We start from the raw sequence: 19,833 nt of genomic DNA, 5'->3' as shown, positions 1-19,833 counted from the left end.
GTTATGGTTGGAGTTATTTAGACTAGTACTATCAGTGCTTCAAAGAACTTCATTTTTCTCTGGTTAAATGTAGTGTAGTACATTTAAAAGTTCACGATAGTACTAATATCCACAAAATATTGCTAGAATAAAAATTAAATTTTTCAGCCAAAATATCACTGCAGATGGTGTATTTTCAACAACAAAACTGTATAGCAATACTATAAATAGTAGCCTAAATATAGCCATAGATGCATGATGTCCAACTGAGTGGACACATGATTAATCTCAATTTCCCTAAATCACAAAATCAATACTTGAATATTTTAACAATTATATTGATTAGTTAAATTAGTTGTTGCTTGATGTCCTCATATATATATATATATATATATATATATATATATATATTATATATATATATATATATATATATATTTATTTTTTTTTATTTATTTATTTATTTTTTTTTACCTGCATGGGTCTCCTGGAAAAGAAGACGTTCAGACTCATTTATATAGGAGAAAACAACTATTGAATAACTGTCTACTGTAGTGACCACTATGCATGAAAGGGTTAAGTACATTTTAAACAGGTACGTGTAGTGTTTTTTTTTTTTTTTTTTTTTTTTTTTTTTTTCAAGTGATGCTTTTACTTTTACTTGAGTATTTCTTTGCTCTGGTATCTGTACTTTTACTTAAGTCACTTCTTCCAGCACTGTTCATTCATACTTTGTGCTATTCTCAAAGCAACCACAAGAGGGTAGTAATTGTCTTACTTTTCACGTCTTTATTTGTCCAGGTTTTCTGTGGTTTATAACAGACCGCAAATGACCACAACTTTTTATTCACTTAACTTTTGTTTCCTTTAATATTAAATTGCATTGTAATTATTATTACTTCTATTGCATCTCCCTACAATTTCAAATAACAGATGCATTTTTACTCAGTCAATCAGACCCAAGAGTGTAGAAAAAAAAAAAAAAAACTTAAGGTCAATGTGACCCCGCGGAGAGCGTGAGGGTTAAACTGACACTTGCATGAAACTAAACCCGAGCTAGACCAGACCTAAACCAGAACGGGACCAAATCAAATCTGCATAGACAAACGAGTCCAAAACCAGGACCAAAACTAGTCCAAAACCAGGACCAAACCGGGATCAAATCAGGACACATAACGCGGAAGTTGTGAGTCCTGCACGAACTAAAGACTAAAGTGTCTTTTTCCGTCATTTTCCAACATGGCAATCGTAAGCGCACTGTTAAACTGGCTTCCTCGGGTCCTTTCATTGTCTCTGTGTGTGTTTTTCTTTGCGTTTCTCGGATATTGTCTTTACATCAAATACCAGCATCTCAAATATGACCACATCCCTGGACCGCCACGAACCAGGTACGTTATGAATTATGGAAAAAGTAGTTTACGTACTTAAACTTGCACATTTTGTTTGTTTAAATGCAGTTTTTTCTTGGGCCATTCTCCAATTTTGGTGGAAGTGATGAAAAAGGATGGAGGCGTTCAGGAAATGTTTCTAGAATGGTGAGAAAAACGCAACAGTAAAAGTGTGAGTTTACGTGCGGGTTTTATTACAACACTGACGCACTTTGAAATGAACAGTTTTCTTTTTACTAACATTTAGCCCTATATTACGCACAACTGACTCTTGTGAACTTTAATTCATGTTTTAATGTTTTTACCTCCTCGAAAAACAGACCTGGAATTGTGTTTTGTTTAACTCATGTGTTTGAGTTGTAATATTCTTTTACTATTTAAAAGTTTAGCCGAGACGCGTCTTTAGACTGCGTTTATTTACACTGCATAACGGCAGCTACGGTAGGGACATATAAAATGTGATTTCACAATTCACCTACATTACAGAATACATTGCATCCAACTTTGTCAGTAATAAAATATAACTGACTGAGAATAGTACAAATATCTATCATATTATTGTTATTATGCTCAGAGATTAGAACAGTGTAATAATGAAATAATGAAACAGTGAAACAATTATTTATAATATATATATAAAACCAACTAAAGTAGGAAGGAGAGGTTACTAGCACATCACTTCCTTTCAAGCGTCTATACTACACCTGCCCCTGACTACAGCAGTGCATTGGATGTAATAAGTTCATAAGTTCAGTTTTTCAGGTGCGCTCACCATTCTGCCCCGTGTGGTGTGATACAGTTCACCAGTTTCGGCTTGTGGGTGCTGTGATAAGACTGTCAACCATAATGCCAATAGCTCCAGTGATGTCCTCTAGCATTCGGTCCATGATGCGCTGAAATATCTCAGATGCGCATTTGATGCCACCCTATTGTCTTGTCAAGAGTCAAGTCTCACAATCAGGACTAGGGCCTCTGCTGTTGTGCCACTCAGTACATTCTCTTGTGCAATGTCCACAATTTCAAACTCTGCTTTCGTTTTGTGCTCTTTAACAGTAGGTCAACTGCTGCAACAGGCGTTATTTTGTGGTTGGAGTAGGTTCTGAGCCCTCTTTTGGAGGCTTTCAGCTCATCTGTGTGGTCTAGCGACTGGTAACAATTCAGAGTCTGCGTGTTACACTTTGCACCTGTATCTATCCTAAACTGCACTTTCTGCAACAAAACATCAGTGTTGACCAACCACTTATCATCTGCCAATGTTGATACTGGCACTGCATCTGTAGTCAGGTTAATATTTCAGTATTTCCTCTTTACTCATGTCATTTGTTGACTCCATGTTCACTTCAGTCACGGAGTGACTGCGACAAACTGATGCCCAATGGTTTAGTTTATGACAGCAGGAGCAAATGGAGCCTTTTGCTGGGTATTTACCTTGATTCCACTTGCGCTTGGGGTTTATATGCCTTTTTGTTCAGTGTGTTGAACTTTGGTTTGCTTGACATTGCACAGACCTGTGCATCCTCCTCTCACACAATTCTCATTTGCGTTTGCGACATTTCAAACTGTTGGGGGATTTCAATGGCTTTGGCCAGTGTCAGCTCCTCACCTTTGTCAAGCAGCCTCTCTTGGACACGTTTTTCTCGCACAGTCGCTATTATGGCGTCTATCAACATGTCATCCAAGTTGTCATACTCACAGTCCAGTAACAGCAGCCTCAAATCTTTCACAACGTGATCAAAAGTTTCAGTTGCACCTTGTTTCCTTTATCTGAAATGATGCCTGGCGATCTGTTTATCCTTTTCACCATCAGTCCATTCCAATGTTTTGTAGATTTCTCTCCCTTGTTCTCCAATCCTCGTGCCGTTCCAACCCACCTTCTGCTTGGACTCACAGACAGGGGTCCTGTGAACACAAAGCTAACGTAGCTCCAAAATCCTTGGAACTCTTGATACAAATTTGCTGCATCCCCGTCAATCTTCAGGTGATCAAACTGCATTTTCATGGCTATGCAGGTAACTTACTGTACCAGACAGCTTTCTGATATCATGTAATATTATACCCGAGATATTTTAGTGCATCACGGACCGAATGCTAGAGAGCATCACCGGAGCTACAGGCATTATGGATGACATTCTCATCGCAGTGTCAACAGTGAGAGAACCCAACTAAATACTGAAAAAGTTGAGAGAGCCACAATCTGCAACCTAAAACTGAACTTTAACAAGTGTCGGCAGTCGTCAATGGCTTTTGTAGGACATTTGATAACAGGCAATTGACTGAAACCTGACCCTGCTAAAACTGAAGCTGTTAGGTGTATGCTGCCACCTACAGACAAGGAAGGTTATGACACTTTCTAGGAATTGTGACCTACCTTTCAAAGTTTATTCTTTTCTTTCTTTCTTTCTTTCAAACCTAAGTGAGATCGATGCACCGCTGAGGCAGCTCATAAAATGTGATGTGGAGTTTGCATGGCAGCCAGCCCAACAGCAAGCATTTGATAAGCTCAAGCATGTTTACACACATCATCCTGTGCTAAAGTTCTACAGTGTGTCAAATCCAGTGCAAATATACAGTGATGTCAGCAGCACTGGACTGGGAGCTGTGCTAGTACGCAACAACCATTGATTGGCATTCTCCTCAAGATCAGTGACCGATGCAGAGACGCATTATGCGCAGATTGAGAAGGAGATGCTCTCCATCGTTCATGCCTGCACTAAGTTTCACCACTTCATCTTTGGGAAACATGTCACAGTGTTTAATGACCACAAGCCGCTTGAGGATATTTACAGAAAGCTTGTGCTGTCCATAAGGCGGTTGCACTTAGGGAATTTCTCCTGCAGTGCGGTATAGCGGCTCAACATCGCTGTATACGGTGATACCGCACCCCTCCCCCACCCACCATCCCCTGGAGTTATAATATTTCCAGCGACACTGAAAACTCTCTCAGATGATGCGCTTGTTGCGCAGATGTAGATGTACTTTGGTTATTGCGCAAATATAACGTAACATTTAGCTTTGGAACAAGTGCCGCTGCATCTCTCCAGCTCTCACTGTAGCAGTTCAGGTTAGAGTCCTGCTCCACGTTGGGTACCCCTGGACTTAAGAGAGAGAGAGCCCCGAGCACGCAGAGCAGGGTGTCCGCAAAGTGCTATCAGGCGACGGCTGCACTTACCTCCGTGCAGCACAGAGCTCTGCAGCGGTCCTTTCACCTGCAGTCACCCAACGGTCTACACGGGCGCACCTTAGTCCTGGGTTAGTCCTGGGTTATCGCGGGCAAATATCAACCAGTCACATCACATCACACCTGAGGAAGAGCACTGCTGTGAACCACCAGAGACACCAGCAGCTGAGGAGCAGCCATGTGCAGCTGTACCTCCAAAGCCACCATCTTCACCCTCTATGATCCCACTCCTGACAGCATCTTTATACTGCATTTATTATCACTGCATAACGGTAGCTACGGGTAGCAGTAGGGAAATATAAAATGTGATTTCGCTATTCACATACGTTACAGAATACATTACATGAGTAACTCTTTATTATTAGTCTGTCTACATCTCCAAAGCTCCAAATGCTCTGTTCAACCTTGTGATGTCATGCAGTGGCAGTTTTCATGTTTACAACTACATTTTACCTTTAGGTGAAAACACAGTGGAGCACTTCCTGCATTGCCACATGTCATCACAAGGTGGAATAGTGTTTGAGAGACAGACTCAACCAAAATATGCAGGGTTTGTGTGTTAAACATGAGTGAATGAAACAAAACACACCTCCAGGTCTGTTTGTGATGAGGAAACTACAATATAACAGATGAGAAAAGAGCATAATATTGGCCCTTTAACAAATGAAAATACTGCACTCTGTTCATGTGTTATGTAGATGTTATGTGTTTTGGGGTGTGTTTCAACATTTAGCCTGTAATAGTATTACTAATATAGTGTAACCCCTCAGCCTTCTGCACTCTCCTCTAGTATTGATTTACTTATTGTAACATGTTATGTAAAGTAAATAAATTCCTGTTTTAGGTCAGAGATATATGGACCAGTGTACAGGATCAACATACTACATAATGTGTTGCTTGGAGTGCACTGCCCAGAGGCTACAAAGGTAAGCCTCATTCAACATCTTCACAGTGGTGAAAGAAGTACTCAGTTTTGTTACCTAAGTCAGAGTAAGGGGAAGCAGTTCTTCACCAACACTGTTTATAGTGCGGGGGAAGAGCTGTTGACCTCGACTGGGGAGGTTGTCGGACAGTGGAAGGAATACTTTGAGGATCTCCTCAATCCCAGTGTCACGTCTTCTGAGGAGGAAGCAGAGGCTGGAGGCTGGAGACTCGGAGGCGGACTCATCCATCACCCTGGCTGAAGTCACTGAGGTGGTTAAAGCTCCGCGGTGGCAAGGCTGCAGGGGTGGATGAGATCCATCCTGAGTATCTTAAGGAGCTGTGTTCGTATTGTCAGCAGTAAGTCAGACCTGTTCCCGGTGCATGTTGGACTCTGCCAGGGCTGCCCTTTGTCACAAGTTCTATTCATTGTATTTATGGACAGAATTTCTAGGCACAGTCAGATGTCGGAGGGGTTCTGGTTTGTGGACCACAGGATCTCATCTCTGCTGTTTGCAGATTATGTTGTCCTAATGGCTCCATCAAACCAGGACATGCAATGTGCACTACGGTGGTTTGCAGCTGAGTGTGAAGTAGGGGTGGCACGGTTCACAAAATTCATAGTTCGGTTTGTATTGCGGTTTAAGGTCACAGTTTTTTCGGTTTGGTACGGTTCCTGTTGTCATTATTTCTTTTTAATCTTTAATCTCCAGAGATATACTTCAGCATATGCTATGTTATCTTAATTATCCACAATTTAGGATACAACATCAAAAAATTGTATAAAGTTATAGTTAATAATGTAATCATGCTCAAACTGAATTTGACTTGACTTTAAGCGCATTATTAATGGACATGCAGCTGATGAGCTTCAGTGAAAAAATGTTACCACCTTCCTAACCCTCCTCAGGAGTCGGGATACTTGGTTTAGTGAGATTGCACTCTTGGCTGCACGGCTCCACTGCATGCATCAGCGTTTACGCACGTAACTTTGCGAAACCACAGCCACGTGTCAACACGAAGGCTGCTCCACTGGCAGCTGCAGCAGGATGTACACACGCAGCACTGGCTCAGTGTTTCTCAGTAGGAAAGACGATCAAACTTGACAGAGGCGCTTTTAGCCGCTTGTATCAGGTCCACAGTGAAACTAACAGCTGAACAGACTTGTATTTACCTTCTGTACAGGCTCACCACAGCAAACGAGAGGATTTCAAAAGTTAATTTTAAAACACTAATTAACAGTATTTCTGGACCTGGGCTCTTTCACATGACACAGATCTGCCCCAGGAACACGTTGTGCTGAGGGTAAACGCACAAATACAACTAAAGATTCATGTTCTCTGTGTATTTTGATGGGGATATGCGCCTCCACTCGCGTAGAGCATCAAAAAATAGGATGGATCCTATTTTCTGAAATCCATGAGTGCAGGAAGCGTTGTTCCATACACACGTCTAGCACGTACAGCCCTCATTCATTTTCCATGCATTCTAAAAGTTATATGTCCAAAAGCTGCAGTTTTTACATTTGCATAGGGCGAAATGCGCATGAGCATTAGATCCTGGCTCCACTGCATGGCTAAACGCGCCCAGTCAAGTTTGATCGTCTTTTCCATTGACAAATACAGAGCCAGAGCTGCACGCGTGCACATCCTGTTGCAGCTGCCGGTGGAGCTGCCTTTGCGTTGATGCGTAGCTGTGGTTTTGTGAGGTAAAGACACGGGTGCATCCTCCATCTCCGGCGGCCCTCTTCTCTCTATTTGCCATTTCTACATGTGATGTGCAGCTTTCACCCTCCACACCTCTTCTTTTGCGTCAAAGCGAAACAGGTCACATACAGGCACGAGGCTACAATGCGCAAGCCAGGAACTGTGGAAATCATGCGGTACGCACACATCCCGAACCGTGACAAGCGAACCGAATGTTTTTTTTTTGTTTTTTTTCATGAACCTTGCCACCCCTAGTGTGAAGTGGCTGGGATGAAGATCAGAGGCCACGGTTCTTGACAGGAAAAAGGTGGCCTGCCGTCTCCGGGTGGATGGAGGGTCCCTGCCTCAAGTGGAGATCTTTCTCGGGGTCTTGTTCACAAGTGAGGGGAGGATGGAGCGTGAGATTGACAGGCGGATCGTGTTTATGTCCCACTGGGAGGAGGCCCTGGGGATGACCCAGGACTCATTGGAGGGACTATGTCTCTTGGATGGCCTTGGGGTCCCCCGGAGGAGCTGGAGGAAGTGTCCGGGGTGAAGGAAGTCTGGGAGTCCCTGCTCAGACTAATGTCCCCCGCGACCCAACCCCAGATAAAGTGTAGTCTAGGCTTAGTTTCCTGGTTGATACAATTCTAATTTAAATCCTTTTTCTTTCCTCTGACATCATTTCAGGAGATTCTCATGTCCCCAGAATACCCCAAAGATAAATTCTTCTTCAAGCGTGTGTCCAAACTTTTTGGTCAAAGGTAAAAGTCAAAACAGAGTCATTTTTCAATCTGTATTTTCTTTATTTTGCTTCATATCCTTTCTACTTTTGTTTAGGTTTTTGGGGAATGGTCTGGTGACAGCGCGAGACCACGAGCAGTGGTACAAACAGAGACGCATCATGGACCCCGCCTTCAGCAGCCTGTGAGCCACAACTGCACATACTTGTATTTATTACAATGATTACTTATATTATTCATTATTATTTTTATACTGCGAAGAAGAACATGGGGTGACACCATAGACTGTATATAGAAGTGGACTGAGGAAGTGTGACATCACCCATGGCACTCGGTCCAGTCCAATGAAGCTCACCAGGCGAGCAGTTATATGAGTCGAAATAAAAACGCTAGGCTCATGTAGAGTGGGTTAATACAAACATCCATTCCTCCATTTTCTTCCGCTTTATCCGTGGCCGGGTCCCGCTCTTCTGAGGAGAATATGAACACTATAAGGCCAAAATGAAGTGGCTCATGCAGCAATATAAAGTCAGTTGGAGCCAGAGTGGATGGAGCTGGAAGCGTCCCCATGCTCACTTCCTATTTACCATTTTTTTTCGGACCTATAAGTCGCACTTTTGTCATGGTTTGGGTGTTTCCTGCTACTTATACTCTGGTGCAACTTATATATTAAGATTTTCAGAATGACAGCTGTGAGAAGGTGCTCTAGGCTTGTGGATCAGTTTTCTGTGCATGTCTCCTGAAGAAAAAGCCACTGTCCTGCTGCAAGTAGTGAAATCATGGCTCTTTGAAAATAAGTGAAATATGCAGCAGAAAATGGTAATTGAGCAGCAGAAAGAAAGTTTGGAGTGAGCGAGAAACTTGTGAGGGACTGGCAGAAAGCAGAGGATGGAGAACACAGCTTCACTGCGGATGCACCATGCAACTTCCATGGAAGTCATTGGATGACACACATGGACTCCTGTGATAACGGAAGTTGCGCGGAGTTGCTCAGAAGTGACAGCGAGGATGAAAAATTCAATGGATTCAGTGGATTTAGTGATTTGGAGTGAGATGGAGAGTTTGGTAAACTTATGTTCTGTTGTTTATGCTATAGTTATCTGAATAATTGTTGATATGTTACATTAACACATTGACGCATATTCAGCCTGTTGTTCTTTATGCTATTGTTATTATTTCTATAACTTGCCTTTCAAGATGAAATGTCGGTTCTTGGTCCCTAATTTTATAAACTAAATTTCCCCCAAAAAATGCAACTCATGTATGTTTTTTTCTTCTTCATTATGCATTTTTTGGCTGGTGGTGATACTCTGGAGCCACTTATAGTCCGAAAAAGACAGTAGATGGATAGCGGATTAGGGTCAGTCCATATGAAATCAGCCATTTTCAAGGAATCTCCCCTATGAGCCATCTCAGATTTGGCTGAAAAAAATTCAAAAAATTTCTAAAATAACCAAATGAAAGAATCTCAAATTGTAGCTCAATCCCTTGAGTCGTTCCTGAGTTAGGGCCCATTGAAATTTTGGGGCCATGCTCACTTTTTCAGAAACCTTAATTTATGAGCATGTTTGAGAGACCATAACTTCATAAAAAATAGGACTAGGAAGATGAAAATTTGTATTATTATAGATATAGATATAGATTCTAAATCTGTTTTCAAATGTTGGGTATCTGTATTAAGGTGGGCGCTGTGGGCCCCCAAAATCTCACATTTTGTCATTTTTGGTGGATCTTAGGGACTTTTCCACCTGCTGGAAAGGTTCAATTACCTTTAATAGACTTAAACAGTATTTGCTTGTTATAAGGGAATGGATTGGAGATTGCTTGGAAAAGTGTCATTAATCCTTTGAGATCCTTATAATAACAAGCAAATAGTGTTTAAGTCTATTAAAGATAATTGAACCTTTCTGCAGGTGGAAAAGTCCCTAAGCTCCACCAAAAAGGACCTGTGAGAGATCATTTTCAAAAATTCCATTTGAAATGAAAGAAGTTAATAATAAATGTTTTTATTACTTTAAACTAATCAGAATATGCCAAAGTTCCTCTAGTAAAAATTTTATCAACATCTAACTGTGCCACATGGGGAACCGAGGGTCCAAAGAAGGGGCCAAAAAGATCACATTTGGTCTGTGACCATATTTGGGACTCTACACCATCCACATGAAAGCTCAGAAAAGTGTGAGATTGTTGTCAGAAATGGTCATTCTCTCATATATTCAGGTTCAACAGTTAGTTTGTGAATATCTTCTTGGAGTAAATAGATCTTGGACCTCAAAAATTGAAAGGAAAAATTGAGCGACAACCAAATTTGAGATTTTGGGGGCCCACAGCGCCCTCCTTAATAAAGATACCCAATACTTGACAACAGATTCAGAATCTATGACCAAGAATCTACAATAATAAAAAAATTCAGCTTTCTAGCTTTATTTTTTATGAAGTTATGGTCTCTCAAAAATTAAGGCTTCCAAAAAGTGAGCTTGGCCCCAAAATTTCAGCGGGCCATAACTCAGGAATGACTGAAGGGATTGAACTAAAATTTGAGATTCTTTCATTTGGTGATTTTAGAAATGTTTCAAATATTTTATCAGGCAAATCTGAGCTGGCTCTTAGGGGAGGGCGGCTGATTTCATATGGACTGACCCATTAGCTGTGACCATTTATGTAAACTGGGTGATAGTACTTCAGTTGGTAGAGTTTTTGTCCACTGATCTGAAGGTTGAAAGTTCGAATCCTGGTCTCGACATAAACATCATTGGTAAAGCAGATGAATACTGTTGTTGTGTCCTTGGGCATGACACTTACCCCACCTCACCCCCGGGTGTCTGTGTACATTGGTTTATAAATGTGTGTGTGAATGAGTGAGTGGTTTCTTGATGTAAAACACTTTGAGCCTTGAAGGTGGAAAAGCACTGTTTAAAAATTTGACCATTTACAATATAGAAGGTGTCCCAAAAAATTTGACATAATTTCGCAGGCCAGTAATTTTGGCAGTTCTTGTTGAAATAACCTAAAATGTTTATAGAACGTATAGAAAATGATTAAGATTTTATATTTAATGTTTTTATTTTTGTTCAGGTTGAGCCATGCCGTTCACTCCCAAAGAGAAGTCATTTTGCGTCTTGGAATCTGCTCGCACACATATGTAATCCTTTAGTCTTGCATAAGCAACCTTCATTTTTACATTTTTGGTACCAAGTCCAAATTTGTTTGCCATGGGGGAAGTTTTTTTTCCCAAATTTTACATTGTAGTCACACTGCACAGTCTTGGGTGTGTGGGAGCAGATTCCAAGATGCAAAATAACTTCTCTTTAGGAGTGATTGGCTCAACCTGAAAGCAGAACAACAACAACAAAAAAACTCATAAAAACATTCCATATAAAATGTTGATTGTAATAGTAAATGGGCCTCAGTATTGTCCTGTTTGAATGCAGATATCTGAGAGGTTTGACGAGCACCTTTAATGAGAGAGCAGACAAACTGATGGAGAAGCTTTCTGAAGAGGCCGAGAACAAAACCGTGGCCAACATGCTCCATCTGGTCAACTGCGTCGCACTGGACATTATCGCCAAGGTAAAATGTATAAGATGGAGGTGAACCAAATTTAAAGATGTGCTATGTAACTTTTCTAGCTCGTTTACAGTAAGAATGCATGGTTTTCAAGGTATTTTTAACGATACAAACACCTGCAACATCTCCATGTATAAATGGCGTAATATAGACCTTTTAAGGTAAACCATTGTGTTCATGTGCTTCAAAGTCTATGCTATTTTTAAAAAGGTATATTTTGAATTTACTTTTAATGTTTTGACATAGTTAGAGGAAAAAAATAGCTCTAAATGAAGTTGGGGCATTTAAAAAAACAGGAAAAAAGTCTTTGTTCCAGTTTTTGGGGCACTGGGGACTATAGCCCAGTCATATATCCATTTTCTTCTTGCATAAAGGAGTAAATTATAACTCTTTGTTCATCCTTGTGTCTCAGGTCGCGTTCGGAGTTGATCTGGACCTGCTTAGGTACTCCTCACCGTTCCCCAGAGCCATCGAGATGTGTCTCCAGGGGTCATGTCACTATGTCCGAGATGCAACCTTCGAGGTCAGTGATATTCATGCTCCTGTGAAATGTATTTACTGTGTTCACTTTGACATTTGTATATTTTAATAAACATCTCACACTCTTCAGTTCAGACCTCAGAACTGGTCGTACATTAGTGAAGTGAGGAAAGCCTGTGATCTGCTGCGTTCCACTGGAGCTCAGTGGATCAATGAGAGGAAGACGGCCATGCAAAACGGAGAGGAGGTGCCCAAAGACATTCTCACACAGATCATCAAATCAGCCGGACAAGGTGAACACAACAAATAACAAAACACTGCCACTGCAAACAAAGGATATTACTTTTGCTTGACAATCCAGCCCTTCTACTTTCTTTTTAATGTGGGAGTGTCCCTTGGAGTATTTCCTCTGGAAGGTCTTCTGTCACATTTGCTTCTACAGATGGTGTAAAACACCTGTAGCATCTCAAATATCCATAGCTAACTTCTCAACTAGCTCCTCAGCTAGCATCTTGCACAGTTTCCATGGATACAGGAAAAAACACACAATCTAACAGTCTCTTTGTCGTGTTCTTTGAACTGCACATGCTGCACTACTTACTTGGTTAATATCCCATGATATAATAAAAAAATAAAATAAAATAAATAAAGTTTGAAAAACTGCTCAGTGTGTGAGCAGGGTAGGCACAAGAGCAACCAACCACTGTTGCCCCTCATTTATGTTAATATTTATTCCTCCTCCAACCAAAAGGCAACTTTGTCAACTCTACATTTTTGATTTCAAGTTGAAATGTAGAGAAGGTTTCTTGGTCATCTGGTCGTCTGGACTCTTCTTTCCATTAAATGTGTCCTGGACGAGTGAAGAACTCCTCCTTATATTGCTGCATCTTAATGAATCCATGTTTCCACTATTTCAGAGGAAAGCATGACCAAGGAGGATGAAGAGTTTATGTTGGACAACTTTGTGACCTTCTTTATCGCAGGTGAGGGCTTTTGCTTTGCTTAGTTGCCTCATGTTTGTCTTTATTACCATGTTATTACCATGTTATTACCATGTTATTATCCTGTTATTACTAAGTGTTCTATTATCATTGCAGGCCAGGAGACCACCGCCAATCAACTCGCCTTTTGTATCATGGAACTGGGACGACACCCGGATATTTTAGAGAAGTATAGACATCATGACGTGAACTAAATAACTACAGATCATTTACATGTACAAAACATTTTGAATTACATCGTTATTACTCCCCAGAGCGAAGAAAGAGGTGGATGAAGTCATTGGAATGAAGAGAGAAATAAGCTACGACGACCTGGGAAACCTGACGTATCTCTCACAGGTACAACACAGTAGATTATCAGGGAAAAACAGAAAAGTTCAGCAATGCACCTTTACGCTTTTTTGTGTTGAGTGCATGATAATTTAGTTTCGTTTAGTGGAAGGAAACTAGTTTTCCACATTAAAATAAATATATTCATATTTACTACTCTTTCTAACTTTGCACAAGCAGTGGCTTAACAAAGAAATACTGTTGCTAAAAAGTATTTGTTTCTTAAACAGTAAACAGTAATATCTCAGTGTCAATATATTGATTATCACATGTATCGTAATATCCTGATATCGTATCGTGAGTCATGCATCGTTCATTGTTCATTCAATCAAATATTTTAAAAATACTGTGGTCGATTTGTACACGGCTGAGTTCATGTACAGAGTCAAACGTGATGAAAATCCTCATTCTTTACAGGCAATGTTCCCTCAGAGAGAAAGTAAATATAATGTATATTGTTCCACAGGCCACATGTAAGAACGACTCTGAGGAACACTGTTTATCAAGCAAAGTTCACTACCACTCTTATACAATTCAAATCATTTTTAAGAGAATAGTAATGGAAACATATTTGAAAGAATAACAACAGTTAAGACAATGTTGTGATAATTAGAATAATTGCACACTTTAGTTTCATCATGATGTAGTAAAATGTAATAATGTTGTATTCATTTTGTAGATGAATGTCCATTAGCGTGCTGTAGTTGGAGATAAGGGTGGACACAATAAGCTTCAGCTTCAGCTTCAGCCTGCACCTCATTGACTTAGTGATTTGATTTGATTGTGAAGTTCTTCAGACTGAATATGTTTTGTTTTATGGGCATCAGACTGAATGTAACGTATGTAGAATCTAATGAGTTATACACTGACCAAATGAAAGTAAATGAAATGAATTTCCAGCCCTAATCAAAATGAATATGATTTATCACCATATGTACACAGGTGCTGAAAGAGACGCTCAGACTGTACCCCACTGCCCCTGGGACGTCCCGTGGTCTGATTAAAGACACGGTGATAGGAGGCATCAATGTCCCAGCAGGAGTGACAGTTATGGTGAGGAAATCATAGACTTTTTTCATTATTCTTCAGTGTCCATATATATTTATGTTTGGGGTATCAGGATATTAACAAAACAATGGACTTTAGTCAGATCAGGTACACACAGACACATTTAGTATTGTTCTACTTAAGTGGTTATTTGACATTTTTTGGCAATAAAAGAAATAAAATCAAACACCATTTAAGTCATGTTATTAGGTTCATTTTTCAGACCAAGAGTTTGTTTTCATCCCTGACAGTTTGTTCTGCTCCCTGCACTCTTCCTCAGAGTCTCGTGATGTTGCTGTGACGTGTCGCTCAGCTGATTTAAACAGGTTTTGGCACCATCTTCCTACCAGTGGAGGCAGGGCAACAGCGCCATCTGCAGTCCGACTTACTCAGGACAGTATTCCAGGTGTGTGAGAGTAAAAAAGGCCCCTTGTCCCGGTTCATCGTCGTGTGAGCACATTTCCATCTTTCTGTTGTCCATCCTCCACTGGGAACAAGGCGGCACCAAAACCTGTTTAAATCAGCTGAGCAACACGTCACAGCAACATCACGAGACTCTGAGGAAGAGCACAGGGAGCAGAACAAACTGTCAGGATTGAAAACAAACTCTTAGAACTTAATAAGATAAATTATTGGAAGACCAAATGAACTTCATTGGACTACCACTGAAGACATTAAAGAGCCCATGACAAGATTTTTTGATCTATGTTCTAATGTAGTTTTCTCATCACAAACAGACCTGAAGTTGTGTTTTGTTTCATTCTCACATGTTTAACACTAAACCTCTGCAGATTTAGGCTGAGTTCTTGTCTCAAACAGAGAAACCTTGTGTTGTCATGTGGTAATACAGGAAGTGTTCCCCTGTGTTTTTTTAAACTCCACACACCTTCACTAGAATCATTTGGATCATTTGAGCCTTTGTTTTAGTGTAGTTTGTATAGAAAACATATGTTCCTCCTCACATTTGATTATTGTCTGTACTTTCTCTAGTTCAGCAGCTACACCTGTGGTCGCTTGGAGAAATTCTTCAAAGATCCACTGAAGTTTGACCCAGACAGATTTCATCCTGATGCTCCCAAGTAAGAAACACCTTACTTACCTTTTAAGGTGCATTGTGTAACTTTCTCGTGGAGCACCTGTTAGATCTCCATGGAGATGTTATAGCTTTGTCTGGAATGTTTCACAGTGTGGCATTAAATATTTGTATTATTATGGATTTTTGAGCAATAAAATGACCTGTAAGTGAATGTAAGGTGGAGCTGTTAGTGGAACATTCCAGACAGAGCAGTGACACCTGCAGAGAAACAAGCAGGTGACGAACCCCCCACCAGAAAAGTTGCACTTCTAACATTTTTATGCTAATAATCATGTTATAACAGACATGTAAAGACACTGCTGCAGGTTTTCCTCTTGTGCTGTTGTTTCACTTTTGTTTATTCCCACTGTGTCCAGCAGATGGTGCCACTTAACCATTTATATAGTCATGTGCATATTTCCACCTTAAGAACTGTCCATTTACAAATGCAATGCAAATTATGTATTTCTATGTTAAACATGCATTTTCTGGTGGATTGTTGCAGAGCTTGGCATTAAATGTATCTATTTTGTATTTTTATAATTCGTTTAAAACACACAATATTTAGATCACTATGCTATCTTTTATTGTTTTGTAAGGTGGGCTTGAAACAGGAATGGGAGAGATCACTAGATCACTCAAACATGCACGGAGGACATATAAAACTTTTGTGTTGAGCGACTGTTATAACATGATAGAAAGCCACAAAATGTTGATTTTGCATAATACTCCCTCTTTTAAAAAATCATTGTATAACGTGTAACATGGCCTAGTGGCATCACCATGGAGACAAACAGGTGGAATAATGTGTGTAAAATCCCTCAGTCGTCCAGGTAGAATCCACGGTAATTTGTCAACTGGACAAAAATGTATTTGGTCGAATATGTTTCACAGCTTATCCAAGCTGCTTCTTCAGTTCTGGTCAGAATACTGGTGGGTACTTCTTTATATCTGCCTGCAGGGACGAGCTAACTAAAGTGAAACTACTCTGAAACTGACACACCTACTTGCTGCAGTTTCTGTTAGTAGCTAAGCCTATTGAACTGCACTGAGTGTGGGGTCTTATTAGCGTAAGGGACATAATGGAGCTTTCACACATCTGGACCTGACCTGGATACACCTGTTGTTCTCTTGTTAGTTCTGATTTAAGTTTGAGGATAGAGTAGTAAATAGGAGATAGATGGTGTCTGAGTCCCCCATTTCTGTTTAGAGATGGATTGTCTGTCTTAACAAAAAAAAAAAAAACTTCTTAAACTCCCATTTCAAAACCAATTCTTTTCTCTGACTGAGATCTGTACCTCACTGTCCTCAGAGGAGTGGCTCGTGGCTTTTAGGTGCAGATGAACAGCAGACTGAGGTCCCGTGTTGCTCTCTCTTCTGTGTCGGTAAATTGTGAAGTGTCTGTTTTGTTTCTTCAATGTAGCACTCACTGCAGTGGAATAATACTCATGAGACACATGATCAGTGGTGGAAGTTAAGTACTGTGTAAAAACTGAGTAAATTTTTACAGTGGATACATTTTACTTTTACTTCACTACATTTAAAAGCAGGTGTCTATTTTCTACTCTACTACATTTGTGAGCTGGACTGAAAAGTAAAAAGGACTTTTCATATGATTTTAGGGATTATTTGACCATGTTTGTGGTAACGTTCTGATTCAATTCAAGCTTCAGCTTGAAGCTTCAGCTTCATAAGAACAAATAAGAAATTAATTCATTCATGCTGTTAACCACAATATGTATATTTTTTTAATCAATATCATTACATTTATACTTTTACTTTTTATTCTTAAAGTACATTACTCAAGAAGTTTTTTTTCCATTTATTCCAGTTTTATTTGAGTAAATTTTTACCTCTGTATCTGTATTTTTACTTAAAACTGCACTATGTAATTTTTTGGTTGGGGTCCGTCACCTGCTTGTTTCTATGAAGATGTCATTGTTCTGGCCGGAATGTTCCGCAGTGTGACATTAAACAGCTCTACTTTACATTTATTCAGTTAGAGGTGGTTTTATTGCCAAAATACTTAGAAAAACAGACGTTGTGACTGTGAGCGGGGTCACCTCTCCACAGATCTGACCTGTAACTTGGTCTGGTTTACAATACAATACAATAACAATAATAAAATCTCCATGGAGACAGGCAGTTAACGGACTCCCAACCAGAAAGTGACAGTGCTCCGTTAAGTAACAAAAATAGAATAAACAGTAACACAGAGACAATCAGATAGTTTCTCTCTGTTAGAGAAGTTACATAGTGCAGCTTTATTTAACATCACCATGACAATCCTTTCCAGGCCTTACTACTGCTACTACCCCTTTTCACTCGGCCATCGCTCGTGTCTTGGCCAAAACTTTGCTCAGGTAAATGATCATTCTTTACTTTATGACCCTCAAGAGTAAAGTTACTGTGAGTATTATACTGTGTTGTGTGTGTGTTTTTACAGATAGAAGCCAAGGTGGTGATGGCCAAACTGCTCCAGAGGTTTGATTTCACGCTGGTCCCAGGACAGAGTTTTGACATAAAAGACACAGGGTCGCTCAGACCAAAGAGTGGAGTCCTGTGCACCATCAAACACAGACACCATGAATGAACAGCACTAAACATTATAAAACACTATAAAAACACTATAAACACTATAAGAATGCTACAGTACATGTTATTGTCTTCACTTCAGCATTTACATCCAGTGTTGAGAAGTAACTGAGTACATGTTTTGAATATTATTGAGTACTTTGAGTAACTGTTATCTGAGATGGGGACTTGGAAAAGATGTTGAAAATTACAGAAAGTGCAAAGTTCTGTTTTAGAGAGTTCCATATTTATGAAATCACACTGGGAGAATTTCAGCACAATTTACACTAAAGACACACATTTTTCTGATATTTATAACATTGTTTCAACAAAATTAACATTTCAACAAAAAAAAATTCTGAATACTAATTTGAGTAACTATTCTGTTATAGTTTCCTGCAAGGTAGGAAACTGCAGGACATGACTTGGACTTGAGTCAAACTTGAGTCACATTTTTGATAAAATTGACTCTGTTTGGGACTTGAGACTTGGGACTTGACTTGGACTTGACTCTGTGACTTGAAGACTTGATGCTTCTCAATAAAAAAGACAGTCGATACATGCAGTGTTTAATTTTACACAAACAAACTGGAACATGTCCCTCTCACTTCTCTGTTTGTTACTATGGCGACAGTAACTGAAGTACTGTGATACTGGATCATCAAATGTTTTATAATAATATACAGTACAATACAGTAAAACAGAGGAAAGTACGTAGACCATGATGCATGCACTTTTTTTTCAGATTTTTTAAACATGATTTCAACAAAATAAAAGTTTTTTCTTCTATTTGTATTAGTTAAATAATCATGTCTGTGTGCTGTATATTAGTTGCTTGGCAACAGTTATGGAATTCCCTTATGTGATGTCATGATTTCCAACCAGGAAGTCAAATTTTATGAAAATGGCCAAAGCGGGGAAAAAATTCAAACATTTTGCACTAAATTGTAAATATAATGACATTAAGTGTGTTTCAGTAAAATGTTTAGTCCAACCTGTCATACACATTTTAAAACGTGTGTCGTGAACACAGCAGCAAGTAAAGGACTTTAATGTAAAGTGTCTGATTTTTTCTGTTTTCAGGTGATTTGTGACATGACTTCAGGCGTGATCTAAACTAAATATTACATATATCAAAATCAAAACAGTAATTAAAAATACAGGAAGTTGTACTGTTTTAAAGTTGTACTATGTAACTTTTCTGGTGGAGAGTCTGCTGTCAGTTTGTCTCCATGGAGAGTAGTGCTCCTGCCTGTCCATAGACTTGGCTTGGTGGTGTTGCCTCCTTGTCTCTGTGGAGATGAAAATAAAAGTTTAATGCCATACTGTGGAACATTTCAGGTAAATAAACATCTCAAACTCAGATGAAGACCCTCCCCCCACATAATGTTACGTAATAGACCTTTAACCAGGTGTGTGTGTGTTTTGACTTGACCTCAGTCACGTAGAATCAGAAATAACTGGAGCAAAAGATCATCAGCCACGTAACACACAAAAAGTGCTCTATCATGATCAAACTACTGCTACTACTACTACTACTACTACTACTACTAATGTTACTACTACTACTGCTGCTACTACTACTTCTACTGCTACTGCTACTACTACTACTACTACTACTGCTACTACTAATACTACTACTACTACTTTTAACCCAGTCTTCAAAAACTGCACTGTCATGATGGACAGATACAATAGATAAATACTTTATTGAAGCTTTATTAAACCACAAAATCTGCGTAAAATACTTTTACTATTTAAGTAAATTTTTAAACATGTATTTGTACTCGATTTTTTTCATGTCATGCGTCCACTTTTTTAGTATTTCTTTGCTCTGGTATCTGTACTTTTACTTAAGTCACTTC

General features: G+C 39.5%; 1 protein-coding gene across 2 annotated transcripts; it reads left to right on the top strand.

Moving 5' to 3' along the window:
- The first annotated feature begins 803 nt into the window (after positions 1-803).
- On the top strand, positions 804-18,757 carry LOC129407689 (cholesterol 24-hydroxylase-like). Of its 2 annotated transcripts, XM_055149549.1 has the most exons (15): positions 804-1,367; positions 1,437-1,514; positions 5,390-5,471; positions 7,842-7,915; positions 7,992-8,078; positions 11,326-11,464; positions 11,874-11,984; positions 12,072-12,234; positions 12,859-12,924; positions 13,039-13,111; positions 13,197-13,281; positions 14,215-14,325; positions 15,310-15,398; positions 17,691-17,757; positions 17,841-18,757. In XM_055149549.1, the coding sequence occupies exons 1-15, from the start codon at positions 1,219-1,221 to the stop codon at positions 17,985-17,987; spliced, it is 1,521 nt and encodes a 506-aa protein (XP_055005524.1). In that variant the 5' UTR covers positions 804-1,218; the 3' UTR covers positions 17,988-18,757. The 2 variants fall into 2 exon arrangements, with proteins under 2 accessions (XP_055005524.1, XP_055005525.1); XM_055149550.1 differs by lacking the exons at positions 15,310-15,398; positions 17,691-17,757; positions 17,841-18,757 and adding an exon at positions 14,600-14,635 and having other exon boundaries at positions 806-1,367.
- Positions 18,758-19,833: the final 1,076 nt, after the last annotated feature.

Source organism: Boleophthalmus pectinirostris, unplaced genomic scaffold (genome assembly GCF_026225935.1).
Source record: "Boleophthalmus pectinirostris isolate CB_2022bp ecotype Guang Dong unplaced genomic scaffold, ASM2622593v1 HiC_scaffold_13, whole genome shotgun sequence".
NCBI classification, from domain to species: domain Eukaryota; kingdom Metazoa; phylum Chordata; class Actinopteri; order Gobiiformes; family Gobiidae; genus Boleophthalmus; species Boleophthalmus pectinirostris.
Note: the sequence above shows the minus strand (reverse complement) of the source record. Positions and strands in the feature narration are given on the sequence as shown.